This window comes from Peromyscus leucopus, chromosome 8b, assembly GCF_004664715.2.
Source record: "Peromyscus leucopus breed LL Stock chromosome 8b, UCI_PerLeu_2.1, whole genome shotgun sequence".
NCBI classification, from domain to species: domain Eukaryota; kingdom Metazoa; phylum Chordata; class Mammalia; order Rodentia; family Cricetidae; genus Peromyscus; species Peromyscus leucopus.
Genome location: NC_051086.1, coordinates 57,442,616 through 57,459,689, shown reverse-complemented (window position 1 = coordinate 57,459,689; position 17,074 = coordinate 57,442,616). Strand labels below are relative to the sequence as shown.

At 39.4% G+C, this 17,074-nt stretch overlaps 1 protein-coding gene across 1 annotated transcript; it reads right to left on the bottom strand.

Annotated features, from left to right (window-relative positions):
* Positions 1-4,668: 4,668 nt before the first annotated feature.
* LOC114691585 (olfactory receptor 1A1-like) lies at positions 4,669-5,606 on the bottom strand. The gene is given in 2 exon segments (XM_028867025.1): positions 4,669-5,324; positions 5,327-5,606. Coding segments are annotated over 2 exon segments (936 nt in total).
* Between the last annotated feature and the right edge of the window lie 11,468 nt (positions 5,607-17,074).

Here is a 17,074-nt window from a genome sequence, read left to right as displayed (position 1 = left end):
AACAGTTTGTGTTTGTTCTTACACTTACAAACATCCCTACAGATTCTTAAAGGAAATGAGGGAAGGACTAGCTCTGTGTGAGGAATCATGTGAGTGTGAGCTTAGCAGTCAGGTTTTTGGAGCTGTGCTAAGTCTCTGGAAATTTCCATATTTTCTTTGAGATTTTTCTGTTTGGTACTTACTATTTTTCTACAGGAAATATATCTAGTTCCATCTGACCTTGTCAGGTTGACCTATAAAAGCAGAATTCACCTTATATTCATTCTGGGATTCAGCTTGCTACAGTTTTCCTAAGTAGTTACTATGTGTTGTATTGTTTTGTAAAACTTTTAAATTTATTAATAATTTATTTTGGGGTGTTTATGTGTGTCTGTCTACACTTGTGTATAGGTACACATTCAATCATGTGTGAGTGCACATGGAGGCCAAAGTCTGATGTTTTTCTCAATCACTCTCTACCTTATTTTCTAAGAGAAGCTCTCCCATTGAACCTGGAGCTCATTGATTTGCCAGACTGATTGGCCAGATATTCCCAGGCATCCTCCCAACCACACCTTCCCAGTTCTGGGATTACAGAGGCATGTGGCTATACCCAGATTTTTTTTTACATGATTGCCGGGGATCCAAATGCAGACCCTCCTGCTTATAAAGCATTTTCATCAACCTGTTCTGGAAATTCCCCCAATAAAAGACCCTTTCTTTCCCTATCAGTGGGTCCTTCACTCAGATTTGTATTCATTCACGACCAGATCCTTAGATAACTGTGAAAGCTCCCAGCTTTGGTGCATTATAGTCTTGAAAACATGAGAAACATCATCTTTAATCATTCATGGACAAGGTTTTGAAGTGTACACCACCTATAGAAGATGATAATTTTTTATTTTCTGCATGATTAGCAAGGCAACTCATGCACAGTTAGAAGATGTACTCTGTCTATTTCTTCATGGTGTAACCATGTTTGGAAATAAGACTGATGAATACTTATTATATTTTGAAAAGAGTTTTCCCATTTTCTCAAAGGGAGAATCTATTGATGGCATATTAGAGTTCTACCATGGTTCTGTAGTGACCTCTGAATTAACTTCCCTATTCTGGTAATATCATCCATGTGATCAGAACAGGTAGCTGAATCTCAGCCTCACCTTCTTTGGGCCACATTCAAGGAAGATGGCCACATTATTTTCTATACTGTTCTATCCCTTGACTTATTATAGGGAACCCAAGTATTTGATCAGTACATTTTAGATTATACCGAATTAAACTAGTAATTACTATCATCTGAGTAAGACTTTGGTAAGAGTATCCTTAGAGACAGTCTACTTTAATTAAATAGAAAGGCAGAATAGAAATACATCCCCAGCACAGTTTCTTTAAAATTTAGAAGATGAAGCACTGGGAAAGATGGCAAATTTCTGCAGTCTCATTACTTAGAAGATAGAGGAGGAAGATGGAGAGTTCAAAGCCAGTCTGAGCTACTTATGAGACCATGCCTCAAGAAACAAAACAAAGCAAAAAGACATTATTAAGGTAAGTAAATTGTGTCAAATCTGATAACCTCTGATAATCATTAGAGTAAACTTCAGAAACTATATTTATATCGCTCATATCACCCCCATTCACATTTATGTGATGCAGGTTCTATGACTGAGATTGTGAAGATACAGTCATATGTTAGGATAGTTCTTGTACACACAGGCTTGTAAGCCTAGCAGAGGTGATAAACATAGTAGTTAAAGAAAAAAGTTATCATGTAGCTTTGAAGCATGAGCTACTGTGACTATAGCCTGTGGTATTTGCAGGACAGAGCATTAGTCTGATTTTGACATATGAAAGTCAATGCTTCCCCAACTCCACTTTGCTGCTCAGTGTGTTGTGAGACATGAACCCAGAGCCTTGTGCTGCACTCTGCCAAGGGAATAGAAATGTGTTGCAATCAGTTTGCCTCCTGAGACTATTATTGCAGTCTTTAGAGAACCAGTTCCAAGATTACACCCAGGATGTGATCTATGAATCTATGAATGTGGTGAGATCTAAACTTTTTCTATGTGAGGGGAATTAGGAAAAACATACATGTTCCAGTGGTGACTTTCTCTTTTACTTCATCTTAAACAAATTATCTTCCAATAGAAAACTCTAGACAATATATGATTTGCATTTTCAGGGTCACATAGCATTTCTTGAGTAAACAATAAGAAATAGAACCAAGAGAAATCACACAGTTTCTCTCAGGTTAGGGATGTCACACTGACCAGGTGTGGTGAGGAACCACGACAACTCTCAGCTGTCAGCCAGTTTCCTTACATGCAGTCTATAAAGCAATCATGTAGCTGTAAGTGGTTAGCATTTCCCGACAGAGAGTGACATTGAAATTCAGGACCTAAATAATAAACAGTTAGTTGGTTAAACCTTGAGCCTTGTATCATAAAAATAAGATTAGGAGTATGTGCAGAGAATCAATTACTGCAGGGTGTTAAGTCTTTAATGTTATCAGCCAGGCTTTTGCAAGCAAAAAACTGGCACTAAAGTTGTTTCATGCTTGACCTTGGTTCCACAATCAAACATTTAGGAACTTGTCCTTGTGCATTTCATTTACAGGGGCAACTAGTCTGCTTTGAATTTTCTCAGAGGTTTTAAATCAGCTAATTGTGTGTAATTGTCTTGAAGCCATGGAATAAAGGCCTGATTATGAAAGTATATTTTATTCACCAAAGTTACACAGTATACAAAGAAGTCATCTTTCTGTCAATTCACAGACATAATTGTGCTCCCAAAGTGTAGAACACACTACCAATAAGCTGTGGGATGAACCCCACAGCTATTTTTTTAAGAGAAGAATTGTAGCAGTACATGAGAAAAGTACAGAAAGAAACAAAACAGCATTCATAGGCAGTGGGCTCATAAGCTTTGCTTGACAAGGTTCCTCCATCAGAGAGTTATTCATTTGATAGGTTAACATTATGAATATCAGTAGTCATTTGCTGTATATTATTTTTTTGTATTTTTCTTTATTAAGAAATTTTTTATTCATTTTACATACCAACCACAGATCCCCTCTCATCCTTCCTCCTGCTCCCCTTCCAGCCCTCTGCCCACAACCCATGCCCCATCCCCTCCTCTGAAAATGTAAGGCCTCCTATGGGGAGTCAGCAAAGCCTGTTACATTTGGTTGAGGAAGAGCCAATCCTCTCCCCCCTGCATCAAGGCTGTGTAAGGTATCTCACCATTGTAATGGGCTCAAAAATAGCCAGCTCATTCACTGATCCCACTGCCAGGGGCCCCTTAAACAGACCAAGCTACACAACTGTCTCACTCATGCAGAGGGCCTAGTCCAGTCCCATGCAGGCTCTATAGCTGTTGGTCTAAAGTTTATGAGTTCCCACTAGTTTGGTTTGGCTGCCTTTTTCTGTAGGCTTCCCCATCATGATCTTGATGCCCTTGCTCATAGAGTTCCTCTACTATGTTCATAGCAGCATTATTCATAATAGGCAGAACCTGGAAACAATCTATATGCTCCTCAGCCAAAGAATGGATAAAGAAAATGTGGTACATATACATAATGGAGTACTAATCAAAAGTAAAAAAACAATGACATCATGAAATTCACAGACAAATGGATGGAACTAGAAAATATCATCCTGAGTGAGGTAACCCAGACTCAGAAAGATAAACATAGTATATAATCACACATAAGTGGATACTAGATGTAAAGCAAAGGATAACCAGACTGCAATCCACAGCTCTAGAAAAGCTAGATTACAAGGAGGACCCTAAGAGGGATGCATGGATCCCCCTGGGAAGGGGAAATAGAAGAGATCTCCTGAGTAAACTGGGAGAAAGGGGAGGGGGGTAATTGTAGTGGGTAGCTTTTCTAGCTATGACCTTGAAACACTGCTCCCTAGAAGATGTAACAGGTAACTTCTCTACCTTCCTATGACCTTCAGGTGGGGCATGGCCTCTTGGGACCCTTAAGACCTGAGATGCATGTATGCATCTCTCTCTCTCTCTCTCTCTCTCTCTCTCTCTCTCTCTCTCTCTCTCTCTCTCCTCATGGTTTTTGGGTGCTGAGAAGGACCAGGCAGAAGAACAGTGTGGACCATAGCTCTGCTTTCCAGGACCCTACAATAAATCTCCATAGCGAACTTTATACCTAATAAATTTCTTGCCCTTTAGGCAGATTCCATGGATTTATTGCTTTAGGCAATAGAGAGTAGAGGATGGGGCATAAGAACATAAGGGAATGGGATGCTCGAGCTGGAATATGGATGGAATGGGAAAGCAATCAAAGAGATATCTTGATAGAAGGAGACATCATGGGGATAGGGAGAAACTTAGTGCTAGGGAAGTTTCCAGAAATCCACAAGGATGACCCCAGCTTAGACTAATAGCAATAGTGGAGAGGGTACCTGAGCTGGCCTACTCCAGTAATTAGATTGGTGAACACCTTAACAGTCATCATAGAGCCTTCATCCAGTAACTGATGGGAGCAGATGCAGAGATCCACAGCCAAGTACCAGGCTGTGATGTATATTCTTATGGCCTCTGGCAGACTATCAGAAGGCTCTTGAAGGAAGGATTTTAAAGCTGGAAATATGACAGGCAGCTCCTTGCAGGGGTGATATTGGAGCTGGATTTCCCAGGGCTTCTGATGGGGGACCACAGTGTGAGGTCTCACATGGGGGATGAAGAAGCACTGTGACAGAAGAGTTTCCTCAGAGCAGCCTTCATGTCCCGGTTCCTCAGGCTGTAGATGAAAGGGTTCAGCATTGGGGTCACTGCTGTGTACATCACAGTTATCAATGCATGCTTCAGATTGTAACTGTTCAAGGGCCGGAAATACATGCCCATCACTGTCCCGTAATACAAAGACACCACTGTCAGGTGAGAGTCACAGGTGGACAAGGCCTTGAGGAAGCCCTTGGTGGATGGAGCCCGTAAGACTGTGGAAAAGACCCGGACATAGGAGATGACAATGCACAGCAGTGGCACGGAGAAAACCCCCACCCCAAGGTACATCATCTTCACATTGAAGCGGATGTCAGAACAGGACAGCTGGAGCAAAGGAGTAATGTCACAGTAGAAGTTGGCCACATCTTTGTTGCCACAGAAGGACAAGCTAGCTGTGAGAAGGGTATGGGAAAGTGCATTGGCATTTCCAATCACCCAGGACCCAACAACCAGGAGGACACAAGGCCTTGAACTCATAATTGTTGCATAATGAAGTGGGCGGCTGATGGCCACAGCTCTGTCATACGCCATTGCAGCTAGTATATAGCTGTCTGTGTTTGCCAAAGCTATCATGAAATACATCTGTGCCAGACATCCCCAAAGGAGATGGCTTTGCTACCCAGGAGATGGTTGGCCAACATCTTGGGGATAGTTACAGAGGAGAAGAAGATGTCAACAAGGGAGAGGTTGGCAAGGAAAAAGTACATGGGGTTATGAAGGCGAGTGTCAGAGCGAATGGCTAGGATGATGAGCATGTTTCCAATCACTGTGATGGGGTAAATGAACAGGAAGAGGATGAAGAAGAAATTTTCATGCTCCTGTTGTCTGGTAACTCCCAGAAGGTTGAAATCTGTGGTGAAAGACTGGTTTTCTTCTCCCATGGCTCCTTCAGCATGAAATTGGACAGTAACCCACAACCATTAGCACAATTACCACTGCCTATATCCAACAGTTCTCTCTCTACCCCTGAGCCCATGAAATTCAGAGCCACATAATTTGAGGAAAACTTTGTTGATCCATGGCAAAGGTGGTCATTTACTCCTGAACACTCACATCTAAGTAGTGAGTGAATAACTCTGAGTCCCATTTCCCCCCTCAGTATCTTTACACATCTGTTTAAGATTTGATCATTTTGTAATTAAAATGTACCTTCTGTTGCCTAGTGTCACAGGGGGAAATTAAATATTAATTGTTCATTCAACATGTAAAGCAGTTTTTCCTTTTGTGGAGGGTTCAGAATTACAAATTTATTTTACATGTAAGGGCAGACAGCCTTTTGGGGCTGTTAACACAGTACTTCAGTGCAAACAGCCTGTCAGTATAAGTGCTGACCTGGAAATGTATCTTTGTGGCACCGACCAAGCACTCAGCCACCCTAACACCTAGGAGCTAACAATGTCTAAAGTGACATAGGAGGACTTTACCTAGGACAGTCACTGGAATTAGCCCAGGGAGTGTTCTCAGGAACCCCAATGACAAAGTGGATTTCGTAGGCTTTCTCTGGGTGACAAATCCTCAAGTATATACAACTATGTCTCTCTCCAGTCTTTTCTGTTCTTATTTATTTCTTTTGAAGAGCCACAGCGCTCCATCATAGTTACATCTGCTGCTTAGGAAACTCTTAGATCATCTATTTACAGAGGTTTCAATTTTCTGCCACATTTTCATGTTCAGGTATCTTGCCCATGTGGCCAACTAATCCTCATTTACTATATATCCAGCCTAAGAAACAATCACAATTTGGGGAGAAGAAAGACATATAAATTAATTAATTCAGTGTGTGAAGCTCTCATGTGTGAGGTCTTTCACTGAATCTGAAGCTTGTTGACTGGGCTAGGATGGCACAATCTGCTTGTCTCTGTCCACAAATACTGGAGTTACAGGGATGCACAGCCATTCCCAGCTTTGTATGTGGGTACTGGAGATTTAAAATCAGGTCCTCCTGCTTTTACTGTTCATTGTGTATAACAATCAACTCACAATCCATGTTTCTTTAGCTGAATAGTGCTTTATTTCTGGCAAGTGCCCAATTAATCTCCTCTCAAATGTACATCTGTTATTGTAGATTCTTCACATAAAACAGTTATTTCACAACTCAGCCTTTTTACCTTCTATCTCAATGCTTTAGGAGGTTAGACCATCATGATTTTCTACCTGAAATGTCACAATATTTCATTAATTGCTTAACTAGCTTCTTCCTCTCTCCCTTATCATGTACTCTCAGTCATACCAATTGTGACTGAGACTACTAACTGCTTAGCAAATCCATGCTATTCTGGTCTTTTTGATCAACAAATTTAACTACATTTCCCAATCTACCTTGCAGGGAGGAGCAGCTATGTGATTGAGTTCTAGCCACCCAATTATGTGTTCAAGCTGTGGACTTCCTTCATACTCTATTCTGACTGGAAATGTTGAAGAAATTGAATGGAATGATGGGGTCATGTTGGTGATGAACCTGTCAATAGCTTCCCACATACAGTAGAGATACCTCAAACAAGAATATTCACTTGTTCTTTTATCTTGTGGAAAATAGACTTTTATTCTTGTTAAGTCATTGACAGTTTGTGGTTAGTTTGTTACAGCAGTTGAGACATATGTAGTTCACTAATTTTTCTAAAGTGACTTCCATTAAATTAATTGAATATGTGATTAATTAAATCACTCACTAATTCTCAGTATTTCTTATATGAACTGTGTAGTAGACACAGGGATGTAGGACTTATCATCCTTTTCATAGCTAAGGACAATATTGCTTCTCTTTGCTACACTGAGAGCAGTTTCACTTGGTCTCTTAAGATACTTCCCTCTTTTTCATATGCATTCATAATACTTCACATTTCAAAAGGTTTAGTAAACCCAGAGGGCAGATGTGGGAAGCTGGTGTAGTATGGGGAGGGAGTAAGACTTCTAAAGTGAGGCTTGAGGCAACATGCCAGACTGAGAGGATGCTGACCTGCCTCATTTCCATGAAAATACGCAGAAGTTGTAGACTATTATAAAAACAAAAAGTGCGTTAAATGCATGACAGAATTTGAAAGAACAGGGGAATACCTTAATGTGAGAACCCAAAGAGTGCTCAGAACCAAACTGTAAGCTGTTGTCTGTGTAGTGTTGGCCCCTCAGGATGGCAACCAGGAGTATGGTTGGATACGATACCTGGGATGTGGTCTTTACGTCCTTAGGCTCAAAAGACGTGTCCAGAGATCCAGTGAAGCACAGGAATTCATTGTCTCTGCCTTAAACAGTTGAAATATTTTCCTAAGAATGAGGGGGAACAAGAAAGAATTTTTCCATGTAGGCATGAGTTCAGAGAGAAAAGATCAAAGGATAGAACCCACAGAAAGCAATGATTGCTTACCAATAGGACTCAAGGAAAACTCTTGCATTGTAAGACATTTCAGTCAAGTTTTTTTTTTTTTGTTTCTTGGTTTGTTCTAAACTGATATTAAAAAATCTGTTCTTATACTTCTATGAATGTATATTGGAAAATATATTTTATATCATGGAGAGTGTTCAGGAAGTTTGAAGTAATTACAATAGAAGACATTTTAAATTGGCGGAAGAATCAATAATACACTTTAATGATTTAAAAAGAAAGTAGAGAGGTCAATGGGTGGGGTAGAAACAAGGCGGGGGAAGGAACATGAGGAGAAGCTTGAGGGAAAATTGTGGTATGTGAAATAAAAAAGAAAGTGAATGCAGAGCCCCAATATGAAAATAGCTGCTCTCTTTAGTCATTGAATTTAGTTCAATTACAATTTAAAGAGACACAGAAGGGGGTTCTGAAAACATGGAGTTTAGAAAACAGATACAAAACTGAGGTAGGATGATAGAGAGCCAAGGAAAAAAATCAAGACAACTGGAGGAAGGAGGGGGAGGAAGGAAGATGGGAGCAGGTCGTGGTATCAAGATGAAAGGGCATAATGCCATGATTCATGCTCTGAATGTAAGAAAAATGTTGCACCTTCACTGAAGGTTCTACAAGGCTGAGGACTGACCAGAATTTCACAGTTGTACGAAGTTGGAGTGTTGCATATCCATAGTCAAATTACCCACCACCATCTCTAGCCCTCTGAATAGTCATCCATTGTTCACTCCTGTGTCTGACCTAACATTTTTGACAAGGGTGTAACCTTTGGAATACATTCTTAGGAGACTCACTTCCATGATTTCAAAAGCCAAGAATGCCATGTGAAATCTCTAGCAGAGTTTGCTCTGCTTTGGTGTGACCTGCTTACCCACAGTTCCTACTAGTGCACTTGGTAAATGCATCGACTTATGACATCTTGTTCTATAACTAGTAAAAGTTCATGTAGCTGCTTCTCTGGTTGGGATATGTTATTTGTGGTAACCTGAATCTATGTTTCCTGATCATGGTCTCTCATATTTGTCTCATAAAGAAACTGTGTTGTGGGCTAGAAAGATGGCTCAGCAGTTAAGACCACTGGGTACTCTTCCAACACATTGGCTGAGTATTGGCAGAGAGATGTCAACCAGACCAACCCAGGAGACTCAAGGAGCCAAAGAGAGATTAAGGATTTATGGGCATATGGCATGCAGATAATTAAAAGAAAGTTGAATACCTAGATAGTAAGAGTAAAACATAAAAATAATCTCTAATGCATTAATTGTGAAAGACAAAATGTAAAAACAAATAGAGAAAATATCTGTATGAAATTAGAGTAGGAACTAACTTCACCTAGGTCAGATTGCATAAAAACAAGAAAACTTATTGTAAACTTCAACTCTGTTTAAATGTCTATGTGGAAAAACAAAAGGGAAAGACACACTCTGGGCTAAGTAAAAGAATCTACCACACACATTTCCACAAATGATTAATAATTGGCAGATCAAAGAATCCAACACATTTATAGAACAGAACCTAAAACACAGCAGGAAACCTGGAAAAGTCATCACCTTTCCTACTGCTACTGCAGTAACCATTAGCCCATAACTATCTCCTGAGCACTCAGTCTATGCTTTCCCTTGCTCACTTTTAAACCAGCTCATGCCATCTACCACAATGGGTAGACAATGAGTGATCTTTAGTGTTTTGTACTCTATTTTGTTGACTAGGCACACTACAAAGCAGAAACTAGTGTTGTTAATAAGCTAAATGAAAAAGATACTTAACTAAATAATAAAATAAAATCTTTTATCTTGGAGTAGGTAAATGACAGTCTCAAGTGTTGCAAATAAATGAAGAAATGAATACTGGAATTTATATATTCAACCCATATGTAAAGAATTCCTAATAGTATCCTCAACCGAGCAAATACACCTCCTAATTGTCTTCCAGAGAAAATCCAATGCATGCATCCAAGAACTTACACAGGGAAATGACTGTCATACAGGAGACCTGGAAAGGAGGAATAATGAATAGGGAAACTGTGCTACCTTCTTATTAATGAATTTTAGTAAAAATGTAAGTCTTGAGTGTTAGTTAATGCCAACAACGAAATAGTGGTTATCATACTGTGATGGGCAGAAAAAGGAGATTTTGGAGGAGAAGAGAATGACAAATATATCTGCAATATTCACCCTAAAAGTTGGGTCAAACAAATCATATCTAGTGTATTATATCTATATGATATATTTTATCAAATTATTATTTGACTGTTTTGATGTTTTAAACATCATTATTATAAAAAAAATTGTATTTGAAATAAAGACACTGAAGATTTGAGAATGATTTAGTTCAGAGCAGGACCATGAAGCTGGTGGCTTAAGACCATATCTTGGGAGGTAAGAGACAGAGGAAGTATTCCTTGTAGAGAGGTGAAGGTGAAGGGTTTGTTCACAGGGGGAGATGATCCAGGGCTTTGTATCATGACAAATGAGACTGGAACAATGGAAGAAAGATCAGGGCAAAAAGAAGAAAAACAGCTTGGATGATCTTTTGTAGCACCATCTAATTACCAGGTGTTCCTCCCCAGGTTATTAATTTCCTGTAAACCTAGTCTTCAACTCATAATTCACACTGGTCTCCAGCTTGTCTCCACTTCGTTGCATTCCAGAAACAGTCCAGTTACGGCATCTTCACATCCCCCTTCCAAACGATGGAATGAGTATGCCCCGATCCCCAAATATGCCATTCCCAGACAACATTCCATTCATCCACTTTCCTCTCTCCCACCTTCCAACTGGAGAAATTGCACAAACTTGGGACTAGAACTCTTGATACCTGAGTCCATTTGGACTATTTACACTCTTCAACTAAAGTCCTAATTGTCCATGGAAATTCATCCAAAACTGTCAACCTCCTCTGAGTCACCATGACACTCATCTGAGCACTGACCCAGAGGCTTGGATGTTACTTCGCTCTTCATTGAGAATTCTACACCCATAACAAGGGCATTTCTCCATACTTTCTGGTACATACCGTTTCCACATGTCTGCATCTGTTTTATTTCTCACAACAACAGCACCTGCATGTCAGGTCATCCCTTGTCTTTTTTTGGGTATTTTCTCAGATACTTTCTCCATCAACTCCCCAACGCTTCCTAATCTCTGCAGATCAACAACACCTCTTTCCTGCTGAGTGGCAAGTGCATTGCAGTCCCTCTAGCCACTCAGACTTGTGTTCTTCTCTAGAAGAACTCTTTTTCTCATGTCTGTTCTTTGTTTCTGAACCAACCTGGTTTATAGAGAGATCTATTCACAGGACTGAATAAATATGTTTGCAATGTTCAGATGAGATTGTGAAAATCTCAATCCATTGGCTCATTCAACACAAAAATTAATAGATGGCTTCTTTACTGTGGATTAACCTTCAAGGACAAAATGTTGGAGCTTTAGAAGGTGGTATCAGGCAAAATGTGCTATACATCTTCATCCAGGGAAGAGATAGCACAGGCCAGGAAACAGGAAGAAAGCAGCCTAGACTCTACAGTAGGTTTGGTAGTATGTGTGATTTAGGTCCCGCGAAAAGACTGTTTCTCATTAGATGCTAGGAATTAGTAGAGTGGATGTGGATTCCACTCCCGTTTCTGGAGACAGAAGTTTCGAGTCCTTGCTCAATACAAACATTGGTATTTTTGTGAAGTGACTATGGAATGTGGCAACACATGATTGGTAATCAGTTACAATGATAAAAAATAAAGTTTAAGAATATAAGGAAATTTTGCATCAGAGAGGAGGTTGGTATAATCAATGTCAATGGAGGGAGTAGTGAGACAAGAAGAGAGGGTCTCTTGCATGCAAACTTCAGAATGGAGATGTGCGGAGCTGGGGATTAGAGTGTTGTCAACAGGGAGAGGCTGTTTTCCTGGGAAAAGACAAACAGCCTCTTAGCTCAAAGAAAAGGAGCCTGGGTACACCCAGGAGAAAACTCCAGGCTGGGCAGAGTTCAGAGATTACCTGAAAGAGGTCAGAGTCTTACACATTGCTGACCACTATATACCCACTTTCCTGGACAGTGTGTTCTGAGATAGCAGTGATACACAAATCCAAGTCCACTGCTAGGCTCCCTGACATGTGGGAGCAGAAGGTGTCTTTGTAGATCTTCCCTGAAACCATGTGCTTGTGTGAGTATCTATGCACACAGCATACAACACAGATAGTATTACTTCCAGGGACAGACAGTGCTTAGGACTACAGGAAACAAACTACAAATGTCACTCTTGGTCTTATGTGTGCTTGGATAAATCCCAGGAAAAGTGTGGTCAGGTGGGATTCTCTCACTCTGCCTTTGGTCCACCAGATATAGGGACTGCAGATTCTAGGGTGACCCTGGTGCTTGTGCCCCAGTTTTCCTGCTGCCCCTCTGTGACTTTGGCACTTCATTTCACCTGATGAAGGACCTCTGATAAAAACGGCATGATAATTCGACTTACCTTGTGGGGACTTCGTGGGAGTAAAAGGAGAGGATGATGGTGATGCAGTTGTTGGTTCTCTGTTGCTTAAAGCCACAGTCACAGACCCACTTTCAGAGTCCCCTGTCCTATGTAATCAGTTGTCTTAAAGTGTCCTGGCGCTTACTAGCTTTTCTTTACGGGGGACAGGCATGCTGCAGAGAAGCATATTAGTGCTGTGTTTGAGATGTGCTTTAGTGTTTGGTCCATGAGTAAAAGGAACAGAAAGTTGCTGTCCTGAATAGAGCCTGAGGTGAAAGGATCTTTCAAACAGCAGCTGCGTAGATCTTTGCAGAGAGAAGATTAGGAACTTGCCAAAAGTTTACAAAGTCCCTTGAAACATCACTCTCCTAGGTCTTCATTCAGATTCAAATCTTAGTAATTGTTGAGACTCATATAGTAAACTATGCATGTGTCCTTAGGGGACACAGTGCCTCTCAAGAGTGATTTGGAGTTTCCTGGAGAGAGTGTCTCCAAGGTTCAAGCTCTGGGCTGACCTATGCCTCTCTGTTGGGATTTTTCTATCTCTGCTGTTCAGACTCTTTTAGGAACCACTGCTTGGGAGTTTCAAGGACTCTGGTATTATTGAGATCTGGTATTTCTGTAAGCCTATACTGTTTCTGCTGTTTAGTGTTTCAAAGAAAGAGAATTACAGTCCATCTTCTCACTAGGATTTGACCAGAGAAGCATTAGAGCACAGCTATGCTTTCTTTAAGGTAGCATGCTGATGGCAGATCTCCAGATTTTCTAGATTCTGAGAGAAGGAAAGAGTCTACAGACATCTAGACCACTTTATACATATATCACCTTTATAGTTGCCTTAATGATGATAGTAATCCTGGGATTTAGCACCTCCTGTGGCAGAGAGGTCACTGCCTTCTGCAGAAAGTGGTGGTGAATACTGTGAGCACAGACTGGCTCATCAATTGCTGACTTTGCTGCATAATTTTTATAACTGCCTTGGGTCAACATTTGCTTGTGGAAACAGTAATAAGAATAAACACATCCTCATGAAGATAAAATAATTGAATGAATTGTATACAATTCTTAAAATATTATGTATTTTAAATTATATGTATTCTTAAAATAGTGCATGACACATAGTTCACACTTAAGATGTATTAACTTATTTTACCACTTCTATTTTTTTTAAGAGGTGAGGACTGAACCCAAGGCCTTGCAATTGCTGTAGAAGTGCTCTAACACTGAGATAAAATCCCAACTCCCTTATTATTATATTATTTCTACATAAATCTGTATATAATTTACCATGAATTCACTTTCTATTTTACTAATGGTCATGTGACTGATCTCTATATATTTGATATATATTTTATATATCAAGCTGTATAGTTAATCAATATTGAAACATTTTGAATGGTATTTTTATATAAATATATAAGAGGTCACACCATACTTGTGGCTCTGATATTAGCTGTTTTGTATCTAGATTGTGGTCCCAAGTCTGCTCCATGGACTATTAGCCACAGATACCATGGTATCCAAAGATAAGTGTTTCTTTCTCAGTAAACTCATTTGGGGGTGTTGGCATCCTTCTCAGAGTCTCTTCTGCATTTTACCTCTGGAGTAGCCATGAAAGGGAAGGAATTATTTTGTGGCATAGAGGAAAATGATGTTTAGTCTTAAATTACTTAGCAGTGTTTTCTGTGGGCACTGAACATGGCTTTTATTGACTCATGTACAGAATCTTGGCCATCTTCTCCTCCTTAAATAGAAAATCTTATCTTTGGAGTTTTCCTTCAGATGAAGAAGATTAAATGTAAGTGTCTCTAGGAAAATCTGCCTTGGCTATTTTCCTTCCCGTTGAATGCCTTTTAGAAACAGAAATGGTTTATGGAACATGTCTACCAAAAAAGAGAGTGGTGATTATATTAAGTACCTAGAAGTGAAACAGAAAGGCAATTGAAGAAAGAGAAATGAAAATATTTTGGAATTATTGTGAAGACATTAGTAATGACAATGTGGGTGTTGAGATGAAGCTGAATATCTCCTTCCCAGCCATCATCTGTCAGAAACTCATTGAAGTGGACAATGAAGGCAGGCTTCGTATCTTCTAAGAGAATCGCATAGCCACAGAAGTAGCTGCTGATGCTCTGGGTGAAGAGTGGAAAGGGTTATGTGGTCTAAACCAGTGGTGGGAATGATGACGTTTTCACATGAAGCAAGGCATTTTGACTCATGGCATTTGACCCATGGCTCTTGCTGTTGATCAAGGGGCATTCTCATTATAGACCAAGGAAAATGGGAGAGCAGAATCACAAGTCTGTTCGTAGAAGCATTGTGGATGCCAATCTGAGTGTTCTCAACACAGTTATTGAGAGAGAGAGAGAGAGAGAGAGAGAGAGAGAGAGAGAGAGAGAGAGAGAGAGAGACAGACAAAGAGAGAGAGAGACAGGGAAGGATATTCCTGGAATGACAGATACTACTGAGCCTTGTCTGTTGGGACCCAAAAGAGCTGGCAGAATCAAAAAGCTTTTTTTCTCTTTTGAAAGAAGATGATGCCCACCAATATGTTGTCAGAAAGCTCTTAAACAAGTAGGTTAAGAATCCCAGGACCAAAACACCCAAGATTCAGCATCTTGTTACTCCATGTGTCCTGCAACACAAATGCCGACATATGGCTCTGAGATACAACACACTAAGAAAACCAAAAAGGAGGATGCAAATGTGCTAAACTCTTGGCCAAGAGAATGAAGGAAGCCAAAGAAAAATGCCAGGAATGGGTTGCAAGAGACATAGGCTGTCCTCACTGAGAACTTCTGCCTTTAAGTCTGAGTCCAGTCAAATAAGTATCTAAGTCCCCCCCTTCTCCTTCTTGTGAGTCTTTCTGTCTTCATAGTTCCTCTGTACTCTCTGTGGCTAATTCTTGTCAACTTGTCACTGGTTCTGCCCCCTGTTCTAAAGTTAATTTTATTGACACACTCTCAGAGTTTCACAGCACAATCAACTATCCCAGAAAATTTCCCCCTTTTTGTCTAAATAATAATGAAGGGTTTTAAATCTAATTTTAATATGACACACAATAAGAACAAGTATCAGGCATTGTCTAAATAAAAAGGAAAGGTTTTAACTGTAACATAGTAAAACTATATACAGAGCAGCAAAAACAAGCATTGTTGGAAGATTTATGAAATTCTACACTGTTGGAGGTGTGCTATATATTAGGCCAATTTACTCTTTTTCTTGGGACATTTTCTCTTGATGATTTGTCCTTCCTCAGATGTCTCATTTGTCCAGTGGACCCCAGATTCCTTAGTTGGATACTTTTATTATCCTGGAAAGACAAAAAACGTGGACCAACCCTAACTTTGGGGAGTTCCTTTTTGGCAGGTTATATCTTTGTTAAGGCAAAATGCTTTTGGCAACAGAAAAAGTATTGTTTTTTAATTAATTTTTATAACTATCAAATGAAAGCATTTGTTAGTCTTATAAGTTAGTTTAGATTGATGAACAAGCTGTTTGACGAACTATCACCTCTCCTTCATCAAGTGGTCTCTCCTGTTTGAAACTAATCTTTGTTAATCTTGATGGTATCCATAGATTTTCTTCGCTCATGGAAAGAAAAGCAAAACCTCTTCCCCAATGTAAGACATATCTTGATTTCCATTCTGAGGTCAACACATCTTTAAAATATACAGGCTGATTTAATTCAAAAGTTTTTTTTATCTACTATCCAATGTCTTTCTGCAGCTGTCATTGCTTTCTCATTAGCATAAAAATTTAAAGTTAATAAAGCACTGTGTAATCTATCTCTGGGGTCTTTATTACTCCTTTTCATTTATTAATCATATCTTTTAAAGTGTGATTAGCTCTTTCTATAACTGCTCGTCTCAATTTTACTTTCAAAATCAATTTGAAAACTTTTCTACACAGGCCTTTACTTTTTTACTCTGTTTGTGTGGCAAAAATATCCATTCTAAGATATTATCTTCTCTCTGCATAAGAAATCCTGTAGGAGAATGAGTAGAAGTTCATATGGCTATGATACAATCAAGCTCTGGATCCAAGAAATCCATATGTGCATCCTCATCTGAAAAGTTTCTGGGACTATTTAAGTCCTTATTGCCTTGTAATATTTGAAATAAATTAACTAGCTCTTGAGTAGTTAATCCAATTGTGGCCTTAGCCAGTTAATATCTCCCAGAAATTTTTGAAAATCATTAAGAGTTTGTAATTGAACTCTTCTGATTTGTACTTTCTGTCGTTCTATTTTCTATAAACCTATCTTATATCCTAGGCAATTAATGGAATCTCCTCTTTGTATTTTTTCATGAGCAATTTGTAATTCCCAACAAGACAAAATTCTCTTTACTTCATGAATCATTTTTCTAAGGTATCTGCATGTGAATCAGCCAGTAAGATATTATCCATATAATGGTAAATTATAGATTGAGGAAATTGTTTATGAATTATTTCTGGTGGCTGTTGTACAGAATATTGACACAAGATAGGGCTATTTAACATTCCTTGTG